The 24321-nt window shown below is 40.0% G+C and overlaps 3 protein-coding genes and 1 pseudogene across 4 annotated transcripts; 1 reads left to right on the forward strand and 3 right to left on the reverse strand.

Moving 5' to 3' along the window:
* Positions 1-694: 694 nt before the first annotated feature.
* Positions 695-3339, forward strand: LOC122012212 (cytochrome P450 85A1-like). The gene is made up of 9 exons (XM_042568675.1): positions 695-949; positions 1386-1707; positions 1802-1951; positions 2032-2280; positions 2366-2452; positions 2516-2594; positions 2671-2777; positions 2853-2977; positions 3071-3339. The coding sequence occupies exons 1-9, from the start codon at positions 765-767 to the stop codon at positions 3156-3158; spliced, it is 1392 nt and encodes a 463-aa protein (XP_042424609.1). The 5' UTR covers positions 695-764; the 3' UTR covers positions 3159-3339.
* A 687-nt stretch (positions 3340-4026) lies between these two features.
* LOC122009384 lies at positions 4027-7200 on the reverse strand (annotated as a pseudogene).
* Positions 7201-20028: 12828 nt separating this feature from the next.
* On the reverse strand, positions 20029-22052 carry LOC122011760 (alpha-1,6-mannosyl-glycoprotein 2-beta-N-acetylglucosaminyltransferase-like). 2 transcript variants are annotated; one of them, XM_042568138.1, is made up of 3 exons: positions 21699-21888; positions 21554-21596; positions 20029-21487 (listed from the first exon to the last, which is right to left on the reverse strand). In XM_042568138.1, exon 3 carries the CDS (start codon positions 21457-21459, stop codon positions 20158-20160), a length of 1302 nt encoding a protein of 433 aa, XP_042424072.1. In that variant the 5' UTR covers positions 21460-21487; positions 21554-21596; positions 21699-21888; the 3' UTR covers positions 20029-20157. The 2 variants fall into 2 exon arrangements, with proteins under 2 accessions (XP_042424072.1, XP_042424070.1); XM_042568136.1 differs by lacking the exon at positions 21554-21596 and having other exon boundaries at positions 21750-22052.
* A 760-nt stretch (positions 22053-22812) lies between these two features.
* LOC122011761 (protein PYRICULARIA ORYZAE RESISTANCE 21-like) lies at positions 22813-23909 on the reverse strand. The gene is made up of 3 exons (XM_042568139.1): positions 23745-23909; positions 23563-23644; positions 22813-23470 (listed from the first exon to the last, which is right to left on the reverse strand). The coding sequence occupies exons 1-3, from the start codon at positions 23763-23765 to the stop codon at positions 22905-22907; spliced, it is 669 nt and encodes a 222-aa protein (XP_042424073.1). The 5' UTR covers positions 23766-23909; the 3' UTR covers positions 22813-22904.
* Positions 23910-24321: the final 412 nt, after the last annotated feature.

A 24321-nucleotide genomic window follows, 5' to 3' on the forward strand; every position in this document is an offset into this window, starting at 1 on the left:
TCCAAACGAGAACTATGTCAGCCTTATTTTACTGGGCATTTACTGCATGCCTCTCCCTCTCTGTCCGAGCATCCAAAGCTCAAAAAAGAAAGACGAAACTTAAACAAAGTAGCATCAGTATTGTTTACTGAAGCCAATTTTTGACAGCATACAGATTAAACAACAAAATCTGGAGAGGTTTAAAGCTTTTAAAATTTTGTTTTCTTGTGGTGCTGGAATATTTTGTAATGGCGCTATAAGCTTAGCAGATCTACTCCTTCAATTCACAGGCATGTGAGGACCTGGTTTTTTAGTTGTTCCAGTCGTGACTAGTGAATACCATGAGCTACCTTTTCCACCTTTGGTCCAATCTTGGTGGCCACCATGTGGCACCTAAATTGCTGGTAATTGCTGACAACATTTCTTTTTCCTCCCACATCTCAATGCCCCAACTCATAATTGCAATCCTGTGCCCATAAGTTTCCAAAATTCACCAAGTTTTTAGATCACAAACATTTGCAGATTCTCCCTCTACCTTCTCTGTTCGCCTTTAAGTTTTGTCGCACGAGTCTTTGATTTGGACAGATAAAGGTTGTGTTTTTTTTTTTTTTGATTTCTTTTTTTTTTCGAGAGCAGATGGGGTCTTGGCTTGGTCAAAGACTAGTAACCTTTAACCAGCTGTTTCGAGTTTTAACCTTGGAAGGCCTATATAAGGCCATGCAAGCAGGGGATGTGAGCTGCAGGGGCAGTGTCTTCTCCAGATATTTGCTTGCTTGTTTGCAAAGATGGTGGTGTTGGTCATGCTGCCACTGCTTTGCTTTCTGTTCATTTGTGGTGCCTTGTTGAGGTGGAATGAGGTGAGGTACAGGAAGAAGGGTCTTCCTCCAGGGACCATGGGGTGGCCTTTGTTTGGGGAGACCACTGAGTTCCTCAAGCAAGGCCCAAGCTTCATGAAGAACCAAAGGGTTAGGTGAGATGAGAGCTCCCTGGATATAAGATTTCTTCTTAGATGAAGAAAAGATAAATTTTTGGAAGCAAAGTTGACTCTTTTGCTGCCTTTTCTTTTGTGATTTTGCATGGGAAGATGATTTTTTCCCTCCTTAAACATGAACCACTTTAGGGAGTAAAAAGCTGGATTGTTTTTCTTGATTCAGTGTTGTTTTTTTTTTTTTTTACTGAAAGGCATCTCGGAGGAGGAAAAAAGCTGCAACTTGAGCCCCTTTTCTTTCTGTTTGTCTGCTAAACACTGGCTCCTCGAGTACTTGATATGTGATGTCACATTTTCTCTCCTGTTTTCTCTTCTCCTCGTTTCCTTTTTAAGCATCCATGCCCATAAGCTTGAAAAATCTTTTAAAAAAAAAATACTTCTTCCAAGAGTTTGATGTTTTTTTCCTCATTTTTTTAAGGTACGGGAGTGTGTTCAAGTCACACATTTTGGGGTGCCCTACGATGGTGTGCATGGATGCAGAGCTCAACAGGTTCATACTGATGAACGAAGGGAAAGGCTTTGTTCCTGGGTACCCACAGTCCATGCTTGATATCTTAGGGAGATCCAACATTGCGTCCGTTCACGGCGAGCTGCACAAGACGATGAGGAGTGCCATGCTTGGCCTTGTGAGCCCCCCAATGATCAGGGACCAGCTCTTGCCCAAGATCGATGAGTTCATGAGATCATACATTCATAATTGGGGTGGAAGAGTCATTGACATCCAAGAGAAAACCAAGGAGGTTAGCTAAAATTCTTAATTAATTTAACATCAAATTTCTGGCTCGATCTATTAGCCAAACATCTAACAGTAGTCGTAATCTTCATCCTGTTTAGATGGCATTGCTGTCTTCATTAAAGCAAATTGCTAGCATTGAGACAGGGCCTGTTTCTGAAGCCCTGAAATCAGAGATCTTCAAGCTTGTTCTTGGTACTCTTTCGTTGCCCATCAATATTCCTGGCACAAATTATCATCAGGGATTCAAGGTAGCTACCAAAAAACTTATTAATATATGTTATATATATATTTTAAGCAGTGCCATCAACACATGTGAATTCAACTACAGGCAAGGAAAAGACTTGTGGGTATGTTGAGGTGCCTAATAGAGGAAAGAAGAACCTCCTCATGCTCCTACAATGACATGCTCGATTCCCTCCTGAGAATGGACGGCAGTTCCAAAGTTAAACTCGACGACGATCAGATTGTTGACTTGATCATAGCCCTCGTCTATTCGGGCTATGAAACTGTTTCGACCACTTCGATGATGGCTGTGAAATACCTCCATGACCATCCTAGAGTTCTCGAAGAGCTCCGAGTAGGCATCACAGTTGATGTTTTGGTGATATCTTCTTTGTTCATATGTTTTGGTCACTCGTGATTCTTTTACCCTTCGCATGCAGAATGAACATTTCGAGATCCGAAAAGGAAAATCGCGGGAGGATGCAATTGATTGGAACGACTACAAGTCGATGAAATTTACGCGTGCGGTAAGAAGAAGTATTTCTAGCTAGTTGTATAACTGCATACTGAAAACAGTTGTGATGGTGCAGGTCATACTGGAGACACTAAGAATGGCCACAGTCGTAAATGGGGTGCTTAGGAAAACAACTCGAGATGTGTCGTTGAAAGGTGAGATAAATCTAATACAATTTTGTCAATTTCCTAATCATGCTCAGTCGAAGTAACTTTCTTATGTATGCATCAGGATTCACAATACCAAAAGGGTGGAGAATTTATGTGTACACTAGAGAGATTAACTATGATCCAGATGTGTATCAAGAGCCTTTAGCATTCAACCCATGGAGATGGTTGGTGAGTGATCTCGAATGAATTCTGTTTGTTAAGATCCGAGAGCTAAGTTTGTGTAACTTGATCAAACCCTCCCAGGATAAAAACTTAGAATCCAACCATCACTTCATGCTATTTGGAGGAGGAGGACGGATGTGCCCTGGGAAAGAACTGGGCACTGCTGAAATTGCCACATTCCTTCACTACTTTGTAACTAGATACAGGTTAATTCCAAGTTTAAGTACTTCACTTTGCAAGAAAGAAAGCAGGATTTGACTACAAACTAAAAGCTGACAGATTGTTGTTTCTAATTGCAGATGGGAAGAGGTTGGAGGAGATGAAATAGTAAAATTTCCTAGAGTTGAAGCTCCAAACGGCCTGCGCATCCACGTATGGGATGACTAGCTAGGAAGGAGTTAGAGTTGTACAGTTGAATAGGTAGACTAGTTCTCCAGCCAAAAGATGAGCCATGTTTTGTTGTGGAGTTAGAGCTTAGCATTACCTTTGACATCTTGATAGGAAGAATTTATCTGTTTATAGAAGACGTGTATCTGCTATTAGATGAATGAATAGAAATGTTTAAATATCGAATCGAGCTAACTGACGTAGAAATGTTTCTGGACCCAGCAGATTATCAAAACTATAAGGGTCAGATGTCAGCATGCTTATTTATCGACCACAAGCCACATGTTTGTTGTGGAATCAAGAAACACAAGGAATCTCAAATGAAGGATGATGTAAAAACGTGTACTGAACTAGAGCAAAACAATAGTAGTTCATTTTTTTTTTTTGATAATTTAATTTTTTAAACCAGTTAATTAATTTTAAAGGAGATTGATTTGGATCTCATAAAAATTTTTCACCGACCAATAAAGTAAATGGAAAAGCTTTTACGGAGGTCTATCAAAATGGTCAGCGTTCGAGTAAAATCCTTTTAGTATATCACAGAATTCAAATCATTTGGCAATTCTCGATAAATACAAGCATGACATCCTTCTTAATTGTCGCAATCCACGATAATCTGAAAACTAATCAAACTGAAAAATTAGTTGCAGTGAGCTGCCACTTATTTTATCTTAAATGGTGATGGTAAGAATCCTAGGAAAATACCACTGTGTTTATTCTCCTTGTTTGATCGATATATACACCGGTTGTCTCAATGCTCCATGCATGATGCAAGATTTTTGCGGTAGTGGTCAATTCCAGCAACCATGGAGCATCTGTTTCCATGTTTTAAGTGATTGAACTTTATGCTAATTGACTTCTCTTCTGACTAATTGATGAATTCCTGGATTCCCTGCTCCTGAATAGCAAGCAGGCCAATGTAATCAGTCATATTTAGAATTGATTCATATGTATATTTTCTCCTACCTCGGTGGTGCTGATGAACCAAAGGGAATTCGATGAAAATCTTAACAGATGATCTCTCGGCTTCTCTAAGATGTTGTACATTGCCATTCATGATTTTTAGGAGTTTTTGGCTGATGAAGAGACCAAGGCCTTCCCTGGAGACATCTTGGCTGCGATGGAACATCTCCTGCAGCAGAGCCTCTGGAATTCCAGGTGCAGGGTGGATGATCCTGCAAATAGAGCTAATATTTTGTTTGTTCACTGTTTGGTGATTTGATTCAAGTATGTGTTAAATCAAGCAAAGTTTATCCAAACGATCAACGTGCACATAATAGAGGGGGGAAAAAATACAACTTGATTTCCTTGATGACTATTAGAAACAAGTTTACCTGAATTCAAGATGGACAACATGCACTCTAGTACCTATACGTTCCTTTCTTGGAATGACTTTGAGTATGATTGATCCTTCAGCCTGTAGTGCAAACTGAAGGGCACTCAACAAGAAGTCTGCTAGAACTCACTGAAGCCTCAAATTATCCCCATACAAATACATAGATGTTACTTCTGCAGGCCAATCTTGAACAACTGCCAACTGACGGTCTCTGCTTAGAATCATTCCTTGGCTTACTACCGCATCCACAGCATCACCAAGGTTAAATTCGACTGAGTTCAGCTCCATATAACTGTTTGAAGTCATGTTAACACATGATTAGGCATCTTAAAGGTAAAAGAATTCTGGAATCTCATGTTGTATAACAAATAAAATGTGGGATTCTATGATAGTATTTTGGTGAGCATCCGTAGCTTGATACAACCATCAACATTCCACAAAGATAATAAACATTGGATCAAGAAGTCTTCATAAGGAATGAATGCAAACCTTGAATACAATTAGTAATTTTGTGTTTTGCCTTTTTTTGCTAGTTTTCAGTGGCAATAAAATTTTCAGATTATATTTGGAGTATTGTTTGTGCAGTATTATGCATCCATGCATGTTTATTTGGCCAAAAGTAGGCAACTTCTAGATGACTTGTGTCATGCAAATTATTGAGAAATTATTAATATGCTTATTAGTGGGATCTTGCAAACATGCATATACTAATTTTGTTTAGGCAATTCATCCTCACTAGATGCATAAGACTGTCTAGATTTCGAATTTCCAAATTTGTGTAAATTGGCAATCTAATTTTCTCAAGCATAATGACAGATGACAAAATAACCAAAAAAACAAAACAAAGAATGAGACCCATACCATGGTTCTATTCTTTCTAAATCCATGTCATCTAAGATATTTGCCAGTTGTCTTGACAGAGAGCCTTTCTCCTAGGCATTTGCTTCTGTTCCTCACTTAGTCAGTCCCATTTAGAGAAGTTCTTATTTCTTGATGGATGTAGGCTAGTTCTTACTGTTACCTGCAGCTTGTTCAGACATTTTCTGTACATGCAAAAGTATGTTGTAGCTCTAGACTGGTGACATGCAGAAAGCATAATGCCCCAGTGGGTTTCCCCTCAGAATTCCTCCTATTGTTTGCTGAAAGAAATGCTTCTGTATACTTTCTATTCATGTCCAAAAATCCAAATATAAATTTGTCAGCATCTTCACCTGCAATTAGCCCATTCAACACTATCCTTAGCTTTGTTAATGTATCATGGTCCTTGACTCGGCAACCAAGACCATTGAGGCAATTGCATCTTCCTTCTTTATGCCCGACAGATTTTCCATTGCTGAATTCCATTCACAACAGCAACCAGATTCGTTGACTATGACGATACGAGGGATCAGCTCACTGGGATTTCGCATTATTGCAACATAGTCACCCTGAATGCGACTGTACTTATCCATCAACATTTTCTTGCCTGTGTCACATCTTGTGCAACCAAGCAGACACCGACTATGTCATCCTTCACATAGACTACAGCAAGAATTGAAAACTAATTAGATTATAGGTCATTACTCTCTTGATGTTTGAATGACTTTAGTTTAATCTCAATATTTTTCTCTTCTTTACCTATAATTGAAGTAACAAGATATCACAAACATCAAATGTAAATGCAATTTGATTTTGGTGATTCAAAAGAGAGGCAACCTGTGAAAAAGAAATAGGAAATACCAGCCGAAACAAGGCAAAGCTTAGCACATTTCTTACCATGTCTATCAAAACATCCTCCACAAGATCAATTAGAGGCATCCCAATAACTTCTGCCACCGGTAATCCAGTCAAATCAGCTGCTTAGCTATTCCAGCCATTTATGTTAGCGAATGCATCAATAGCCCAAATTGTCACACTAGCTGTTTCAATAAGCCGAACCATCTCATTTGTAACAGCACGTAGTCCATCCACCCACTTGATCTCTTTCGTTGTGTGCAAACAGAACCAAAATATAAAGTCCCTGGAAGTAATTTTAACCACAGTCATGCCACAGACATCTTCCCCTAGTTCAGCGGCTCCTGGATAGCCTGCCTCTGTCAGACTGTCCATGATTAAGCCAGTGAAACCATCGTGGCACTCCTGAAGCCATGATACAATATCCCTTATCTATGCCTCAGTAGGTGTCATTCCAAGCACCCTAGCCTGGTTCTGATAGCACAGAGCTGCTCCATCGCACTCGACGAGATCCATTACATTTGGTGATTGGGTGAAGATACTAACTGGTGCATCACGGAGAAGCACATCACAAGAAGTGGTTGCGTTTGGAGAATATGCCTCTCCTTTGCTTGGGCTTCCAGCTCAACCTGCTTGTTTAGCTGAACCCCAAATACTTGCATAAGAAATTCAAGCATATCTGAGCGAGAACGGCACAAACCTTGGAATGGTGTGATGGCAGACAACTAAACACCAGAGAATATTCCTCCCTTTCTGTTGCTGAATACCACCAGTTTCATCTTCATTTTCACTTATAGTTACCGATATAGCGAGAGAAGCAATGGAACCTGCTCCCAGCGGTAGTCGGTGAAGATGGACCGCCGATGAGGTTGCTTGTTTGTTGACTGCAAGCAGACTTCGGGAGGGAGTTCGAAGCCGTGATGAGCCTACCAGGGAAGAAGGGACAAACAAGGCTAGTTCGGATCCTCTGTCCTGAATCCTCTCTGTCCCCATGTCCCACTGCCGATCGGACGGTTCAGATTACATCTCAAGACATCATGACATCTTTAAGATGTGTGCAGTATCCTTGTGATGTGCAAGACATCCTTGAGATGTAATCTGGACCGTCCGATCGGCAGTGGGACATGGGGACAGAGAGGGTTCGGGACAGAGGATCCGAACTAAAACAAGGCAGGGAAGGGTCCAATACAGTCCGCTCAAGTCAAATGAAGAGGGTCAACGATGATAAAAAAACAATGATGAAAAATAGCGAGGAGCAATAACAGAATTTACCTATGTGAAAAAAAGGGACCACAAATATATATGGTATTCTGTTCCCTTAGCACAAATAACGAGACATGTTATTAAAATAAGGTCAATCATACAAATAGTCTGTCGTCTTTCTCTAATTGTGCCAACTAATTCTTTGTTTGGAGGATGGGAACCTCCGCTATATAAGTTGCACAAAGCCTTTCCCAATGATTGTCTGGCGATGATTACACATAGCGTTAAAAAATTATTTGGTTGATGGGTTGTTGATTATTATTCCATAATGATGGACCTTCCGAGATTTACAGACCTTGATGCTCTAGTGATATCTCTGTGACAATCTTAACGATATTCGACTGGATCTTAGTCCCAAGCAGGTCCGATCGAACATACAAAGAGGGTGCTAAGTATTTGAGCGATTGAGTTAACCTTTGTTGCTTTAATCCATCTTCCTAACTATGAAGTCTAGTCAGACCTTGAAAAAGGATGTCAAATATATCAAACCTCTGAGCTAGCCAATGGAGCCAATTTACTCGGAACCATGCATGGGAAATGTCCGTCCAGAGTCTCTCAGGAGAACCAACCTGAGAGTCTTCGAATGACTTCTTACAATTGTGCTCAACTAGGATCCTAAGAATCTGCCCAACCGCTCAAGTTAACCACCTCGGGACCTTGATCGCCATGACTCTTGGGAGTCTGAGCGCCACGTCCCTTGGGACTTTGACTGCCACGTTCCTTGGGACTTTGATACATGTGTTGAGGGTCCCATCTTATCTGTTATATCACATGTCTCCCTTTCAAATCTAGTCGAAGAAGGATGCAAGTACGAATGACTAGACTGTGATGTATCAACGCCTTTCTTGCAACTCCGATCGGATGTTTTGCTCGGCCAATGACTTTTTATTATTTAGGTCATTAATCGTCACTGGTGTCTCAGTAGTAAGTGTGTCATATGCCTTAAATGTGCACAAATGGGTAGTGATATGCATATTATTTTTAACCTTGATGATGATTATCCTATCACATTCCTAATAAATGTCACTCATACTTTTTGTCACGTGGCAAACACCTTTGAAAAATATTTGGAATGATAAGTCATTATCATGGTTCGACATGACAGAAAACTATTGGACTTCAACAGTGACAATTTGATCTCTCTCTCTCTCCTTCTTTAAATGGTATGACTGGGACTCAAGGGTCCTAGGTTTTTAAGGTTTCAAACATTGGAAAAACCCCTTCATTGCTCCTCTTCCTTGACTCTCTAGTCTTTTTGACATCGACGGTTTCCTCTTTTTCTTTCGTTTATCCTCATAAGTCCTAGCCACCTCTCTTCCTTAACTCACTAGCACGTTTGCTTCTTCTTTTTCTTCATCTCCTATGGCACAAGAGACCCCTTCTCATGTCCTTGACCTCTAGTACACCTCCATAATCTCCGACATCAATGGCGGCAACCTAGATCAAATTAGATTAACCTTCGAAGTTCCTAAAAATCATAGGATAATCATCCCCAATAACCATGATCACCCCCATTTGCCTCCCCCTGTCTTTCTTTCCATTGTTCAAGGATCATTTTCTAGGTGGGCTTCGTTTTCCTCTTCACCCTTTCTTCTCTGAGATTTTCCATTACTTTAGGATTCCCTTTCAATAATTAGTGTCTAACTCCATTTGACTACTTTTTGGGGGTGATGATCCTCTTTTCGCTTATTTTGCCTCCCTCTTAATCAACGTGTTTTCCGCTACTTTTATTATCCTAAGAAAACAAAGTTGGGGGTTTTTATTTATCAGGCCCGAATGAATGTTGCTTTCTTCGATTAAATGTCTTCTTCAAACAAGGGTTGGAAATCTCATTACATCTTCATCATGCTAATTCCTCTGGTTTCTTGACGGACCGACTGGTTGATGGACTTGCCACCACTACAAGCGCTTAGAGATTTCCAAGTGGAGCCTACATTCGTAATGGCAGCTCGGACCCAGGCTGGTTTGACATTTAACATAAATATTTTACTTCAAGAGGGTGTTTTGTATCTATTCAGCTTGAGTTTGATTGAGACTAGCCTACTCCTTCGGTAAAAAATTTTCTATTTAAATTCATATTTTTTTTCTAACTTAGGTATCTGTACTTTCTTTACAGTCGAAACCATGTGGAAAGCCTCGCTCGTTGCTTCTATCAAGCTCACAGAAGAGGAGCTAAACGAACGGGTGGACATCGATCAAGAATTGTGCGGCTCGCATTCGACCGGTTCATCAACTGTGGTTGAGGGCTGTGACGTTGCCACCAACACTGAGAAATTGTCTCCTCCCCAACATTCTATGGTATCGGTACTCATGCTGTAGGATCGAAAGAGTGTGATAAAGGGGGGGGGAGAGGGGGTGAATATCGCACTTTAAAAAACTTTTCTTTTCGTGTTTTAAAGACAATCAGAATATGCAGCGAAAAGTAAAAGGCTCGTTTGGTTACTTGGTTCGGAGCTTAGGTCGACTCCTACTCTAAGACCCACGATTCTTGATCGTACCGATGGACAATTCACTAAAACTCTTCTTTCCGAAAACCTCGGAAAGAAGCAATGCGTACAAGTAGATGAATAAGATAGTAACAACCTACTATCTTACTTGAATTAAGTACTATTCAAGCAATATAAAATTATACCGATAGTATATAAAAGTTGAAGCTCGATCAACACTTCTTAAAGCAGTTGCTTGCTTATGAAGATGAGTAGTCGTAAAATGAACAGCAGCTTGAACAGAGATGAACTTTGAACAGATTTCTTGCTTCATTTTTGAGCCTCGGACCTCGAGCTCTTTTTATAAGATTTGCCAATGTTCAGTTGACCGATCCACGGGTTTGGTCGACTGAACTTGCTCTCTTTCTTCTTCGTTGAGATCCGATCCTCAGCATTAATGATGTTTAATGGTTCGGTCGACCAATCCCTTTGTTCGGTCGACAGATCAGAGAACTTCCCTGTTCGTCGAGATTCACACTTAATGCCCATTAATGTGATGATCTTTTGGTCGACCTATCCTCTAGTTCAGTCGACCGATCAGCTTGGCTTCCTTCTTTGCTTTAGCTCGATCTAATCTATGTTGAGTCATCAAGGTTCGATCGACCGATCAAACTTAGATCGGAACGTGCTTTACTTTGATCTGAACTGATCTCTAATCTGAGTCAAGCTAGTTCGGTCGACCGATCAGGCCGGATCTACAAAATAGAGTTAAACAGAATATTCCTGCAACACAAAGATTAGCACAGTAATATATATAATGCATAAGTAATATTAGACAGTAGAACTGTCTTGATCTCAACTTGGAAACTTTTTTGGTTTCTTCAGTTGGATCAGTGACCTTAGGTTGATCTTTTTAGGAACACGACCTCACTGTCACTCCTCCAATTATATACCTCAACTTACCTGCCAAACATTGCTCCTCGAAACTTGTTTGGACTTTCCCTGCTTAGTGTCTGATCGTCTGATCCACTAAGACTTTTCCTGCAATACTATATTAGCCAACAACAATAATAGTAATACAAAAATATTATGGTAAACCTAAACTTAGATTTATGAGATCTGCTAGTCCGATCGACCATCCGATCAACCTTGCTTGGAGTTCACTCCTCCAAGACTTCTCGTTACCTAAGGTTATCTCCCCCTATGATTTTTTCCATCTGGCTTCACTCACTAGAACCTAAGGTTATCACCCCTAGGGTTTTCTCCATCTGACTTCACTCACCAAGACTTAGTATCATATCCTCCAGACCTATCAAATCCACCTAGCTTCCATGATCTACCAAGATTTCCCTTACCTAACCTGCAACTAGGACTTCCTTTGCCTAGCCGCAGTTAGGACTAGTCACTCGGTTGACTTCCTACCATTGCCTAGCCACGACTAGGACTTCCCATGATCAAACTCCATTAAACTTACTTAAACATATTTATTAGATATTAAAATCTTGGAGGTCGATTACACCAACACATACCCTCGGGGTCACTAGAGGACATCGAGCCTCTCTCCATAAGAAAAAGGCATCATTTAGTGAGGCTTGGGGATCATGCTCCTTCATCTTCTTCAGGCCAATGCCCTCCTTCCATTCGTGAGGGCCCTTCCCTTCAAATACTTGACCCCTCACCGCTGACAGCAGACGAGACTACCAGCGAGCTTCCAACCGGTCAGTCACCGGCTCGTCTCTCACCCGCTGCCTTGACATCCCAACCATCTCCGTTCAGAGCTATGGCACATGACCACCTAGTCCCACCCCTCGAAACTTCCAAAGGACCTCTTTTAAGCACCCCTGGAGCCACCATAGTGTTTCTATCCAAGAGAGGAGCCACTTCCTCCAAAGTAGAATCTTCTGAAGCCCTACGTCTTTTGAAACTAAGGGGGTTCTATCGGGCAATCTTATTAGAGCGACATGAATCTCATGCACAAACAAACACCCCTTGGAGTAGTGGATTGTTTCTCTCAAGAGCTCACCAAGGTATATTGTTGATTTTGTTAGAAACTTATAACCACCTCTCTTAACTATTTCCTGGCCAGTGTTGAGTAGCTGGAATGGGCCTAAGTTACCACTTTGTCGAGATGACCTACGCCTGTAGCAAAGTCGAGGTGCAATTGGCGGCGTTGGAGGTGGCACAAGCAAACCCTCCTCCGGGCTTGGAGGAAAGCTGAGAAGAGGTGGCGTCCTTGAATTCCAACTTAGTGAAACAGAGCGAGCTCCTTGAACGTACTGCCCAACTTGTAGAGGAGAAGAAGAAAAAACATGCTGTTAACTCAACCACTTTAGAGAAGCTCCAACACCAGCTTGGTGTGGTAGAGTCCAAACTAAAATTTGAGAGTGCTCGGATGCAACGAACATTGTTTGATCTGGACAAGAAGACCGTGGAAGCCAAGGCACTGCTCGCTTAACTTAAAGAGCTCACATTGGCCCATGAGGCGGAGCTAGTAGGAAAAACATCCGAGCTGATCTCGAAGGACGCCGAGCTGTAAAATTATAAACCTGGGGAGGTAGACCGCTGCGAAGAAAAGAGAGTGGAATATCTCCGATCTCAGATCTTTGATGACCTCCTAAACCAGAGGACTATAAAGATGTTTAAGTTTGGGGTCGATGGTGCCCTTAAGCAACTGAGAGAGGTCGGCCACCTCACCACTGAACTCCATCCTAGGTTCATCAACCTTTAGAAGATCTTCGATGACATCCCCAACAACGTTTTCCCAAAATTTACATAATAGTGATATTTCCTTCGCTTTGTTCTTGGATCCTTAACTTTTGTAAGGATTGTAAATGAACCAAGCAAATATGATAGTTGTTTGTCTATGCTATAAATTTCAACTTCCTTTATGTTTTCCCCTTGACTTTCTTCCATTCTATATATTTGTTGGGTTGTGGTACCCACATGGAAAAACCCTTGGGTGCTCGCCAGGAGGAGCTACACCAGTGTTCCCCATTGTGTTCATCGAGCCCCCGAGAGCATAGGTTAAATAGATAGGCGACTTCTGCTACCGCCTTGGTAGGGGTTGTGAGTATCTGAGGACCAGGCTTACACTCCTGTGTTCTGAGGCCCCACTAGAGGCAAAACAACCATGTGTTGAATGGGAGATACTAGGAATCGAGCAAATAGTATTGTATGCTAGCGTTAAGAGTTTTCCTTTGAATGTTTTAGAAATGGTGTGAATATTGATCAAGCATCTTGGTACCTTTGGGCTTAGACAAGCAATTGCAAGGATACGCGTGATCTAGCCTGCCACTTAGCGGCCTTTGAGACTGACCTGACCATATTCGACCTTCCGTCCGCCAGTTTTATGATCTCTCGGGGCGCAGGCGCACCATGCTTATAACTTTAGCCATGCAACATAAGTGCCTGGGATGTATCATCTGATCGGACAAACAAGAAAGTCAAGCAAGTGGCGTAACAACCTTTTTATGAGTGTGCGGGGGACCCCATTTATAACCTAGTGTTAAGGCATAAGACTCTGGAGATTTACCTCTGACCAGATGATCGAAGGGCATGGAAAATCCTGCTTATAACTTGGTCGATGAGGGCACAAGAGTCTGGAAATTTACCTCCAATCGGACGATCGAAGGGCACGGGGAACCTTGCTTATAACTTGACATTAAGGCATAAGAGTATGGAAATTTACTTCTGACCGGATGATCGACGGGCAAGGGAAACCCCACTTAGAATTTAGCCACTAAGGGTTCAAGAGTTTGAAAATTTACCTTCGACCAGATGATCGAAAGACATGAGGTGTTAGGTTTTTAGGGATGTTCTAAGACTTTATGATTTTACTATTTATTTTATAAATATATATTCACTATTTGAGTACATATTATATGTTTAAATAGTCTTAAACTCATTTACTAAATGCCCGCGATATAATTTATAACATGAGAGAATTTGTGATTGGATCATAATTTGTGATTATCTCTACATGTACAATTATGAACATATTGAAATTTTCCTAGTCATCAAATTGATGCATTCAGACATTATCAATTATGTAAGACTAGTACCGGTTATACTCCTTGATTTAGCTAAATAGTTGTTTCTCATTAGCTGGAGACATTGGGATGTCAAGAGTTTCGTGGATGCTTGAGTCTGGAAATTTACCTCTGACCGGATAATCAAAGGGCACGGGTAACCCCGCATATAACTTGGTCGTTGATGGCTCAAGAGTATAGAAATTTGCTTCCCATTGGACGGTCGAAGGGCACAAAGAACTCCACTTATAACTTGGTGCTAAGGCACAAGAGTCTGAAACTTTACCTCTGATTGGGCGGTATGAGAGTATGGGAAACTCAGCTTATAACTTGGACCCGAGAGCACAAGAGTATGAAAATTTACCTCTAACCGAACGATCGAAGGACACAGGGAACCTCATTTATAACTTAGCACTAATGCACAAGAGTTTGGAGATTTACCTCCGACCAGACAGATGAAGGGAACGTGAAACCCTGCTTATAACTTGGTGGCTGAGGGCACAAGACTTTGGACATTTACCTCTGACCGGATGGTCGAAGGGCACAGGGAACCTCATTTATAACTTAGCACTAAGGCACAAGAGTCTGAAAATTTACCTCCGATTGGGTGATCGAAGGGTACGGGGAACCTACCTTATAATTTGGTCGTTGAGAGCTTAAGAGTTTGAAAATTTACTGTAGATCTCGTGCGACCGACAAGAGAAGATGAATTGTCCTGAAAATAAAAATACTTTTTCTCGATCTTTGGATTAAGTCAGACAAACACTTGTTAAGCAACAAAAAATTAAATGCATAAAATAAAGAAAGAGTTCAAAATATTTACTTGGTTTGTAATCAAAAGATTGCTAATCCAAGACAAATGTAGCTTATTAAAATCTCCTTCTCACAAAAACGGAGTAGTCTCTTACAAGATTGAAAGCTCAGAAATGTGAAGAACAGAACTCATTTACAAGTGTTATTTTAAACTACTTAGACCAAAGCTCTATTTATAACCTACTAGTTAAATTTAACCGTTTATTGACATGGCACGATCTGGGCGCCCAGATCCTATCCGAGCGCCCCTAGCTGGTTGTCCAGCTAGCCATCTCAGTCCGCTTCGCAACAGTAAAGAGATCAAAATTTATCCACTCCTAGGCGCCCAGACCTACTCCGGGCGCCTAAATTGCCGCCAAAGTTGATCCACTGCATCGAGGCACCCTTTCAGTACCAAAGTGGTCCGGGCGCCTAGATCGGTCAGCCATGTGCTGACCGTTTGGCGCCTTCTCCGGTCGTTTGGGTGATTTTATCTATCCAGAATTGAGCTCACCCGAACCTATCTTCCGGCCTTCTCCTTGAGCAATTTTCTGGTCCGACTTCTCATCTCTCAGAAACGTCGTATGCTTCCTTCTCGTCCGCCAGCGTAGTCTTCCATAGCATCTAGTTCCTCGGACGCACCGATCCCGTCGACTCTTTTTCGTGCCATCCTTTTAGCTGGCTATGTCTTTCGCTCGACTTCTTGTGCACCTAAGTTCTTACATACTTAGAAACAAGGATTAAATACATAGGACCTAACTTGACTTAGTTGATCATATCAAAGCTACCAAGGGTATTTACAATCTCCTCTCTTTTGATGTGAATATACCCAAGTTAAATTAGGGTAAAGAAAAAATAATAAAGTAAATGAATATGCAAATTAATACATTAAATATGTAAATTAAAATAATAAAAAAAATTATGCCTGCCCCTAGTCTTAAATTTTATTTCTCCCCATTTGATGTTATTAAAAATAGGGGTAAAATATCAAAAATAAATTTAAAAAATTTCTAAGGGTTACATCAACCGTGATTAATACTTAAATTATGAGATTTATTTTTTGAAAATCTAAATTTTTATAATTTAAACACTCATTTTTTGAAGAAAAAAAATAATTTTAATTTTAAAAAAAAATTATTTTTTTTGTCACTATTAAACATAATAATATACAATTGTGATAAAATTTTTACAAATAAATAAAATTAAAATAAGTAGTAATTAATTATTCTATATAGAGATATATATTTTTTTAAAATATTTTAAAATAGATTTGAGTTCGAAAATTTTATAAAATTTTTTGAGTATGTAAAATAAAAAGTATATTTAAAAAAAAAAAATTTAAAATTTGAATGTTTGAGAATTTTTAATATTAAAAATTAATATTTTGACAAAAAATTTATAGAAAATTAAATAATGGTAAAAAAATTTAAAAATATTTTCTTTGACAGAGATCAATATTTTATCATAAAAAAATAAATTTTTTTAAAAAACTTTACGATATAATTTTAATTTTAAAGATAATATTTTTATTTAAAAATCCATAACAAAAATATTACAATAAAAGAAATTAAAAATTTTCCTACATATAAGTAATAAATTTTTTTTACAAAACAATTGAGATGTAATTAATTTTGAATAGAATGGATTTGAAAAACTTTATTTAAAAAAGTTAGACAATTTTAAGCCTACAATAAAAATTGTAAAGCGAATAAAAATTAGAACATATGCATGAAAATATAACCTAAGAATAATTTTGAAACCCAATATATAGGTTTTACCTATTGGGTTAATCAGAAATTTTTTTATATATATTTTCTTATTACTTTTCTGATTTGATTTTTGTGAAATCTATAATACTAATTTAACCCTGAATAATTTCTTAAATTTGAAGTAATAAAATTTAACACGTAGAATTTTTTTTAAATTTTCTATTTGTTCTTTTAGCTTAGCATTTTGAATTTTTAATTTGTAAATCAATAAACAAAATTTTGTTAAGATTATTTTTATTTCTTAATTTTTTATTTTTTATTTTGAGTTTAGACATTGATTTTCAAATCACAAAAAGATCATTTTTTTTAATCAAGCGAACCAAAGGGAGAAAGAAAACAAAGCAAGAAATGAGAAAGAGGCCAAAGCAGGCAAGGAGAGGTTCCAGATTCTGATTGAAGCATCCAAGGCGGAACTAATTTTTCCCCTCAAATTATTCTTCAATTTGGTCATTAATTCCCCTAAAACCCCATCAAATCTGAGAAAGAGCGACGAAATCCAAACGCCACAAGGTCGATTATTAATAGAATGACAAGACAAGACCGAATTTTTATTTACTGGAATCAGTGAGGAACAAGTTGATTTGATCCATATATAAACTCAATTCACATCAAATAACTGTAAAATTTTCTTCCTCGCCAAATCCACTCTCCTAACTACGGCTGTACACGATCTTTAAATAAAAGAATTACAGAAAAGAACAGGAACAAGTTAAAGAGGAAGAAGAGATCGAGGGAACTGAAAGAAGAGCAAGATGAAGAGAAGAAAACAGAGTCAATGCATAAGGAAATCCCTAGAAGAAGAATGCTGCTCTTTGGCATGACTTAATATTAGTGAATTACTGCTCTCCGGTAGATCAGATAGAATACAGTTGGTTGCTCTTAGCTTTATGTGAGTATCTATTGAATATAGAGCTTCGCACGCATTCGAAATTCGTTCGAAATCAAAAGTCGTGCAACGGAAAAGTAAAGATAGAATAGACAGAGGCAAGGTAATTTTACTTGATTCGCAGTCCTATAACTATTATTCCAAGGCTCGCTGTTATTTTGACCGTTTTCGATTAACAATCACTATTAATTTTCTTCTTGAAAGAGAAGAAGGTTTGTTTCTTTTTGGATGATAGGGTTCTGTACCAATGATACTGACCTTTTGAACAATTCAGTAATAAAATAACCTATTGCACAAAAAGATATGCAACCAACGGAGCGTTATCAAATGCTAGGTTCGTTTGAGCTCATAATAGCGTCGCGGCGTTGTTACGTCATTGAAGCTTGAGAGCAGCTTTTCAGAGTCTAGAAAGCATAGAAGAGTTCTTAAATATCTGTGCTTGCGGCTATGGTTGAAGTCTCCTTTTATAGGTGACCTTGGGTATCTGGATCAACTTCAGGTGCCTCTAACTTGGCTCATCTGATCCGACCCCGTCGGTGAATTAGTTATCTCCAGGCCCCTGACCTATTGACATGCAATAACTGGACGAAGTTCTACCCGACCTCTTCCGCGTCGAATTTATCCCTTCTCGGGCGCTTGGTCGGCATGCCACCTCATCTAGACGGGGGTTCCAGTTTCGAGCTATCAGGGCGCTGGACCCACTCGAGACGCCTGGACCTTCGATCGATTGGAACGTCTCTGGGCGCCTGGAGTCTTTGATTTCGGCTATCTTCTTATTATTGATCCCTGCATCACAGTGTTAACACAAGCAAGTACAATTATTATGATTTTGGTTGGAAATTATTGGAGGTTGTTTGGTATTGATGGTGCATTGTTCTTAAGCCCGCTGGTTTATCTCAATTTCTGTTTATGGTATTCTCTTATGTTCCATGGGCTTTCATATTGTGTGGAACATTTGCTCGGATTCTCTTTATGTTACATGGGTTTTCTTTTGGAGTTGAAGACAAAGCTTGGCACGCTGAGGTCTTCTCAGATTTCAGGTTTTTCTTGGGAGGTTTGCTTTGTGTTTATAATGGCATTTTCTGCATGATTCAGGGGAAAAGCTTGAAGAGGGGAGGTTTTATGCTTGCTGGTGTGTTGATTTTGTTGGGGTTGGGTTTTCGGCAGAATTCTGTGCAACCGCAGTGTGCGTTTGAATGAGTGCTTACGTGCTATAATCAGTTCTTTGATTTTAGGTTTTCGAGAGTGTATCCTCACAACTCCACTAGGAAGAGTTTATCTGGTGCCAAACATTAGTTCACCTGATCTATTTGGACTTTTGCTCAACTTAATCTTGACCCTCAGGACTTTCTGCTAGACATTAGGTCCTCGATCCGTCTAGACTTCCTGCTTGATGTTTTCAACCTTTGGGTTTTCTTGCCGGGTGTCCTCGACCCGGGGCTTCATGCCCGATGTCATCGAAACAGCTAAGACTTCCTGCCCCGTCCCTCCGACTAGAGCTTTCTGCTCAACTAAAACTTTCCTACAAATTCGATAAACACATCAAAACTCAAAAGGACTTTAACTTTTAACCCTTTGTATCAAAATCTAGATTCGATATCTCCACACATTCACTTTGAGATGGAAAGACTCTGCCCTTTTTGCTTCACTAGAAATTATATTAAGAAGATGGCAGTAATTTCCATAATGTCTGTCTTCTGAATGTTGAGAATTCAGAGGTTCACAAAACTGGTAATTGTATTAGATAACTCGCTTCCTTGACATGGCAATGAAATAAGGAAACATTGGTGTATCAATTTACTAGGGAATATTAATGAAGATAATCTAAAATTTCCTTCATTCACATCTAAAACTAGTCTGCTATTGTTATGAACTCAAATAGCATTAAATGTCATCATTCTGAGAGAAATAGCATAAAATATCAACCCACGCGAAATTCCTTCTGTCAAACAACCAAACAACATTAAGATGCAATATTAAATGAACCAGGTTTGTATAACTTTGTACCAAATTCTAACTCAAATGTATGAAATTGAACTCACAGTAACTTGCAGCACACAACTTACCTGCATTTAATATCTGAGCTTGACAATAAATAGATTAATCGCATTCAGCTGAAAGACGTTGCAACATATCAAGTTTCTTTTGTGGAAAATGTTGAATAAGGATGCAATATGTTGAACTGATGCCAATTTACGAGTTATGTCCTTTTTATAAAAAGAAAAAGAAAAAAAAAAAGAAGGAAAATATTCAACTGAACCTCATTGAGTTGGCTAGTAGACATGCCTTCACAAGGATATGAACATTGCACTGCATTCCAGTTGAATGATATATTAATTGGCATTTTAAAGGATAACGGCATACCAAATGAACCAAACTTTGCAGACCAGAAGTGGAATAATATGCAATCTTCGCTGTTCTCTCATCTCATCTAGTGATGGAATTGAATATCAATACACCGAGTTTTCATAGATACCAGAACCAAAATACCATAGCCAGTGATAGAAACCTATCATCATATTCTATCCTCAATATTTATTATTTAGCCAAATACAAGCCTTAAATACCCATTTACTCTTAACAAAAAATTTGGAAACATCTAAAGTACAATAATACTGCATTTTCTAAATAAACTTGCTCAAGAAACAAATAATCCGTTTCAGCTAAAGATATGCATTAAAAATTTTCAATGGTACAGACAACAGTGTGTTGTACCTCATATACCGTGTACAAAAATCCGACAAGTAGGAAGACGACGTGATGCAGCTCTAACAACTTAGAAAATATCATGATGTTTGCACGAGATGATACATATAAGAAAAACTCAGACAAAGTTCTCGGTCCCTCTCATCACCCCAACCTCCCCAACCTTTAAAACCAGCTTGGTAACCTGTCTGCTTCTTGAAAGCATGCACTGGCCAATTGGACTTTATATTCAAAATTTTATCAATTTCATCAAACTGTATACTTGCTTCCCCGTTGTCAATGCATGCACTGCTCTTCCCTTGTCCCTGATGCAATCCGCATTTTCCAAAATGAGCTGCACTTCTCCTAGGACCTCTAAGAGTGTAAACAGGGGTCCCAAATGAAGGATAGACAGTAGCCCACATAGTTATGTCCCAGTTATATTCATCAAATGAGCAAAACTCCTTTGCTTTTGAGTGGATCTTCCTCCAAACTGTCCGGTTAAAGGCGTACCCTACATTGCCCATCTTCTCAGCAATCAACATATCCAAGCCTTCTCCTTTAGAATTCACATCTGATGGCGCCAGGTTGGCAGCATAACACTCTGGGCATTTCGAGGGTTTCAATCCTATGAGAAGTTGGAGGTTCCGGTAGGCATTTGGATATATATAATGATCCTCTTCAATGAAAAGAAGGTGACCAGAGAATCCCTTGGTCTCATCCATCCCATCCCACACAGTATTCATCATCCACCACCAATGATGCTTCAAAGACACAATGTTGGGTGACCGGTGGTTGCCATATTGGTCCGCTGTCCCATTACACTTCTTCATAACAGGGTCCTCCTTATTGCGGCAATCACCTGGTGAGATGCCCGGAAAGCTATCACGGAACAAGTGTGGAGAATATGGTGCAAAGATCTGCTTGACCTGGCAGTACCGGATGCTCTGGACAATGCTATCCATCTCAGGGAAGTATCCATCGTGGCTTACAATTAGCAATGTCTCCCCAATCCCCTCCACAGCCGCGAGGCTCTGGACGACCACCTTGAGGTATTTGGGGCGGTTATGAACATAAAGGACGATCTTAATGTGGTCTTTGGGCAGCTTAGGAAAGAGATTCAGATTCCTAGGGGGCAATTTGTTCCTCTGATCCAGAGAAATGGATAGCGAATTCTGATATGGTAACCTGAGCTCAGATTTGAGATGCCTCACTGCGGGGTGGTCAGTTTCCCAAGCATCGTCCTTTTCCAATTTTGCAAAGGAAGCATATGAAGTTACCGCTCCATGTTTCAGCACAAAGATTAGAAACATAACGGCGACTAGGATTGAGAGAAGGAGCGGAAGCACGCGCCGCCACGGGAGAGCCTCTTTCATAGCGCGTGACTTCCTGTTAAAGGCCATCGAACTTTTGATCCTAGGAACCCTAATCCTGCAAAAGCATATCAAATCTCAAATTTGTGGCTTATGAATGCAAGGCGAAAAACCAAGAAAATACCTTGCCCAGAAGCTACTTCATCGACGAATCACAATCTATGATACTACAGATGAAACAAAAAAGAGAGAGAGATGGAAATTGAAGAGATTCCGCATCAGCTATCATTAAGATCACGGAAATCCAAACCGGCAAATGAATTGGTTACCCGAAGAAAGCAATCGCTTCCCAGGAGCTAAGAGAATGAACGATAATCAACCTCGAAACATCTGCAAGAAAAGGAATGAGAGATCTGAACGCCGATCGAGCGAGGGCGGAGAGGCAAAAGGAGGCGGCGGCGACCGCAAGTGAAGTCGTCGACTGCTTGGTGGGCACGAAACTGGAAACCCACCACGCATGGGCATTGCAGGCATTGCAATGGCCACTGGGACCGACTGAAGAAGTAGACGTAGCTATCATTTACTCCATTGTCTACCTGGATGAAGTTTCGAGGAAGCTCAGTGGGACTCGCTCCTTTCATCTAGAGATCAAATAGACGGACGAGTAGCTGGGTTGAGTCCGTGCAGCGGGATCTCACCCCCCACATTGATTAAGCCCGCTGCAATTAATTATCAACCGAGGACTTTGGTCCTTTTATCAGAGAACACTTACATTTAATATATAACATAATATTAACGGTTCTCAAATCAAATATAGCATTTACATTAAAAAACTTACTTTATAAATTGTTTTGGTTCTTAAAAATTAAATATTAATAGATGCTGTTAGTATTTATTTGGTAAAATAATTATTTATGATTAATTATAAGGAAGTATAATATTTCTTAGTTAAAAATCTCATTTAAAGAAATATAAAATAATTATTTATGCTCGTTCGGCAATTAGATATAAATTAATTTTATATTTAAATATAAAAATATGTAACCTTATAAAATTTTTGCATTTTAAAATATTTCCCTAGCATTATTAAAACAGATCTACGTTTAGAAAGGGGATCTAGACTTTGCGTAAGAAGACTTTCCAAGTCTCCCACTTTTGTCCCTTTGTCCCGGACCATCTTCAGCCGGCCGGGGCCGGTCCATCCCTTCCTCACCCACCCACGTTTCAGTTACATCAACTGCCTTCCTTCCCCACCGGCCGGCGACGGAGTTGATCCAGCTGCATTATTCACGCAGGCCATCACCACCTGCAGCTAAAAGCTCGCTCGAAAGCCGCCTTCCTCCGTGATAAAGGACACGAGATGATACATTAATTGCTTGATTACTGATGAACTTGATTGGACTCACGTTTGCGCATACGAATTGAATTTTTAGCACTACAATATTCTGAGGATGGCATTGATCAGCCTGAAGATGTACTTATTATCAATCACTTCACACGCAAATTACGGGCATAAAAAGAGGAAAGCAAATTGATTACATGATGAAGCAACCGTAGGAAGGCTCGTCCTCGCAGACGATCTTGTAGCATGGGTAGCCGCCGTAGTACACGGGTTGCGATGGCGGGGGATCCGCCACAGGTTTGGATGGTGGCGAGGCGGAGGACACGTGGCCGCAGGAGCAGCAGCGGCAGCACCCCTGGTGCGGCTCGTAACAGGGGCAAGGCTGGTAGCAGCAGGGCCCCATCGGGACTGGGAAGGCCCACATCGGGAATCTCACAACCACCTCCGGCGGCGGCGCTGGCTCTATCTTGGGTGGTGGAGGCTTGGACGCGGGTGGTGGAGGCTTGGACGCAGGTGGTGGAGGCTTGGGAAGCGGTTGTGGAGGCTTTGGAAGGGAAGGTTTCGGAGGGAGAGGATCTGGTTTGGGCTCCTTCTTCGGTGGAGGTGGGGGTGGGTCTGGTTTTTTGATCTCGATGTCTTTGATCACTTTGTAGGCCATGCAGCAGAGCTTCTTGATAAAGCAGTCGGGGTTGAAAGGGCCAGATACAGTGACAGTGTTCTTCTTCTCATCGAAGACGATGGAATTGATCTCGAATCGCTCTAAAGATAAATTTACAGAATTTCTCAAAAAAGAGAAAATTTGCTTACTTAAGTACTCTGAAACTTAGGAAGCCAGTAATGCATATGCTTACTCTGGAGCTGGCAAAGTGTGCGCTTGATCTTCTTGGAGCAGCAGCAGCATTCGAGGTCGACCTTTATGATAACTGTGGCAATCTGTGACAATTCAGAGTAGATTACGCATCTATCGATCACAACATAAAGTGATCAGAATTAAGAGCTCCAAAGCAGAGGATCTAACTGGGGAATTGAATACCTTCGGCTCTTTCCCTGCCATCTCTTGCAAGATTTGGAATCTGAATTAAGACTGAAAGGATAGACCAGGATGAGAGCCGGCTGTCCCTTTATAGACAGCTAGCTTTGCTTCGTAGATAAAATAGTTTTCAGAGCATGATCGTAGAGCTTTACCTTCATTGTGGCTGCTTGTATTCAGCAGTAAACAGAGAGATTAAATTTTCAACCTGTAGCAAAAAGAGAAGTAAAAGAAAAATCAAAGTTGGACCAGCTGCTAGTGTATGTTAGTCAGAAAGAAATTAATGATTACATCTTGTTTAATTGATGATGATGAGATAATTAAGAATTATTGTGCTTTTGAGCTGAACAATCGGAGAGCTTTGCTTAGGATTTGACATCACCTTTGGCCTGTAGCTTGCATCATTGCGCACCAAACCTAAAGCACTAGCCTTGCCCAGCTCAATTTGAAATCCAATAGGAATTCTTATTTTGTTCCTCAATTTAAAACCTAATAATGAGTTTTTTTTATGTCATCTTTCTCTATTTGTATTTTAGGTAGGTTTTTAAGTCTTTTCAGCTGAGAGATAACTTCTCAACGA

The sequence above is a fragment of the Zingiber officinale genome, chromosome 8A (assembly GCF_018446385.1).
Source record: "Zingiber officinale cultivar Zhangliang chromosome 8A, Zo_v1.1, whole genome shotgun sequence".
In the NCBI taxonomy this organism is placed as follows: Eukaryota; Viridiplantae; Streptophyta; class Magnoliopsida; order Zingiberales; family Zingiberaceae; genus Zingiber; species Zingiber officinale.

Excerpts from the sequence above, each read along its gene's own strand:
- LOC122011760 (XM_042568136.1), bottom strand. The coding sequence starts at position 21,949 with ATGATAGCTACGTCTACTTCTTCAGTCGGTCCCAGTGGCCATTGCAAT. Across the intron at positions 21,488-21,749 it reads TTTCTTGCAGATGTTTCGAG|GATTAGGGTTCCTAGGATCA; the intron begins GTTGATTATCGT and ends ATGCTTTTGCAG.
- LOC122012212 (XM_042568675.1), top strand. The coding sequence starts at position 765 with ATGGTGGTGTTGGTCATGCTGCCACTGCTTTGCTTTCTGTTCATTTGT. Across the intron at positions 1,708-1,801 it reads TCCAAGAGAAAACCAAGGAG|ATGGCATTGCTGTCTTCATT; the intron begins GTTAGCTAAAAT and ends CATCCTGTTTAG. Across the intron at positions 2,595-2,670 it reads TCGAGATGTGTCGTTGAAAG|GATTCACAATACCAAAAGGG; the intron begins GTGAGATAAATC and ends TGTATGCATCAG.
- LOC122011761 (XM_042568139.1), bottom strand. The coding sequence starts at position 23,765 with ATGGCAGGGAAAGAGCCGAAG. Across the intron at positions 23,645-23,744 it reads TGGCAGGGAAAGAGCCGAAG|ATTGCCACAGTTATCATAAA; the intron begins GTATTCAATTCC and ends GAATTGTCACAG. Across the intron at positions 23,471-23,562 it reads CACACTTTGCCAGCTCCAGA|AGCGATTCGAGATCAATTCC; the intron begins GTAAGCATATGC and ends ATTTATCTTTAG.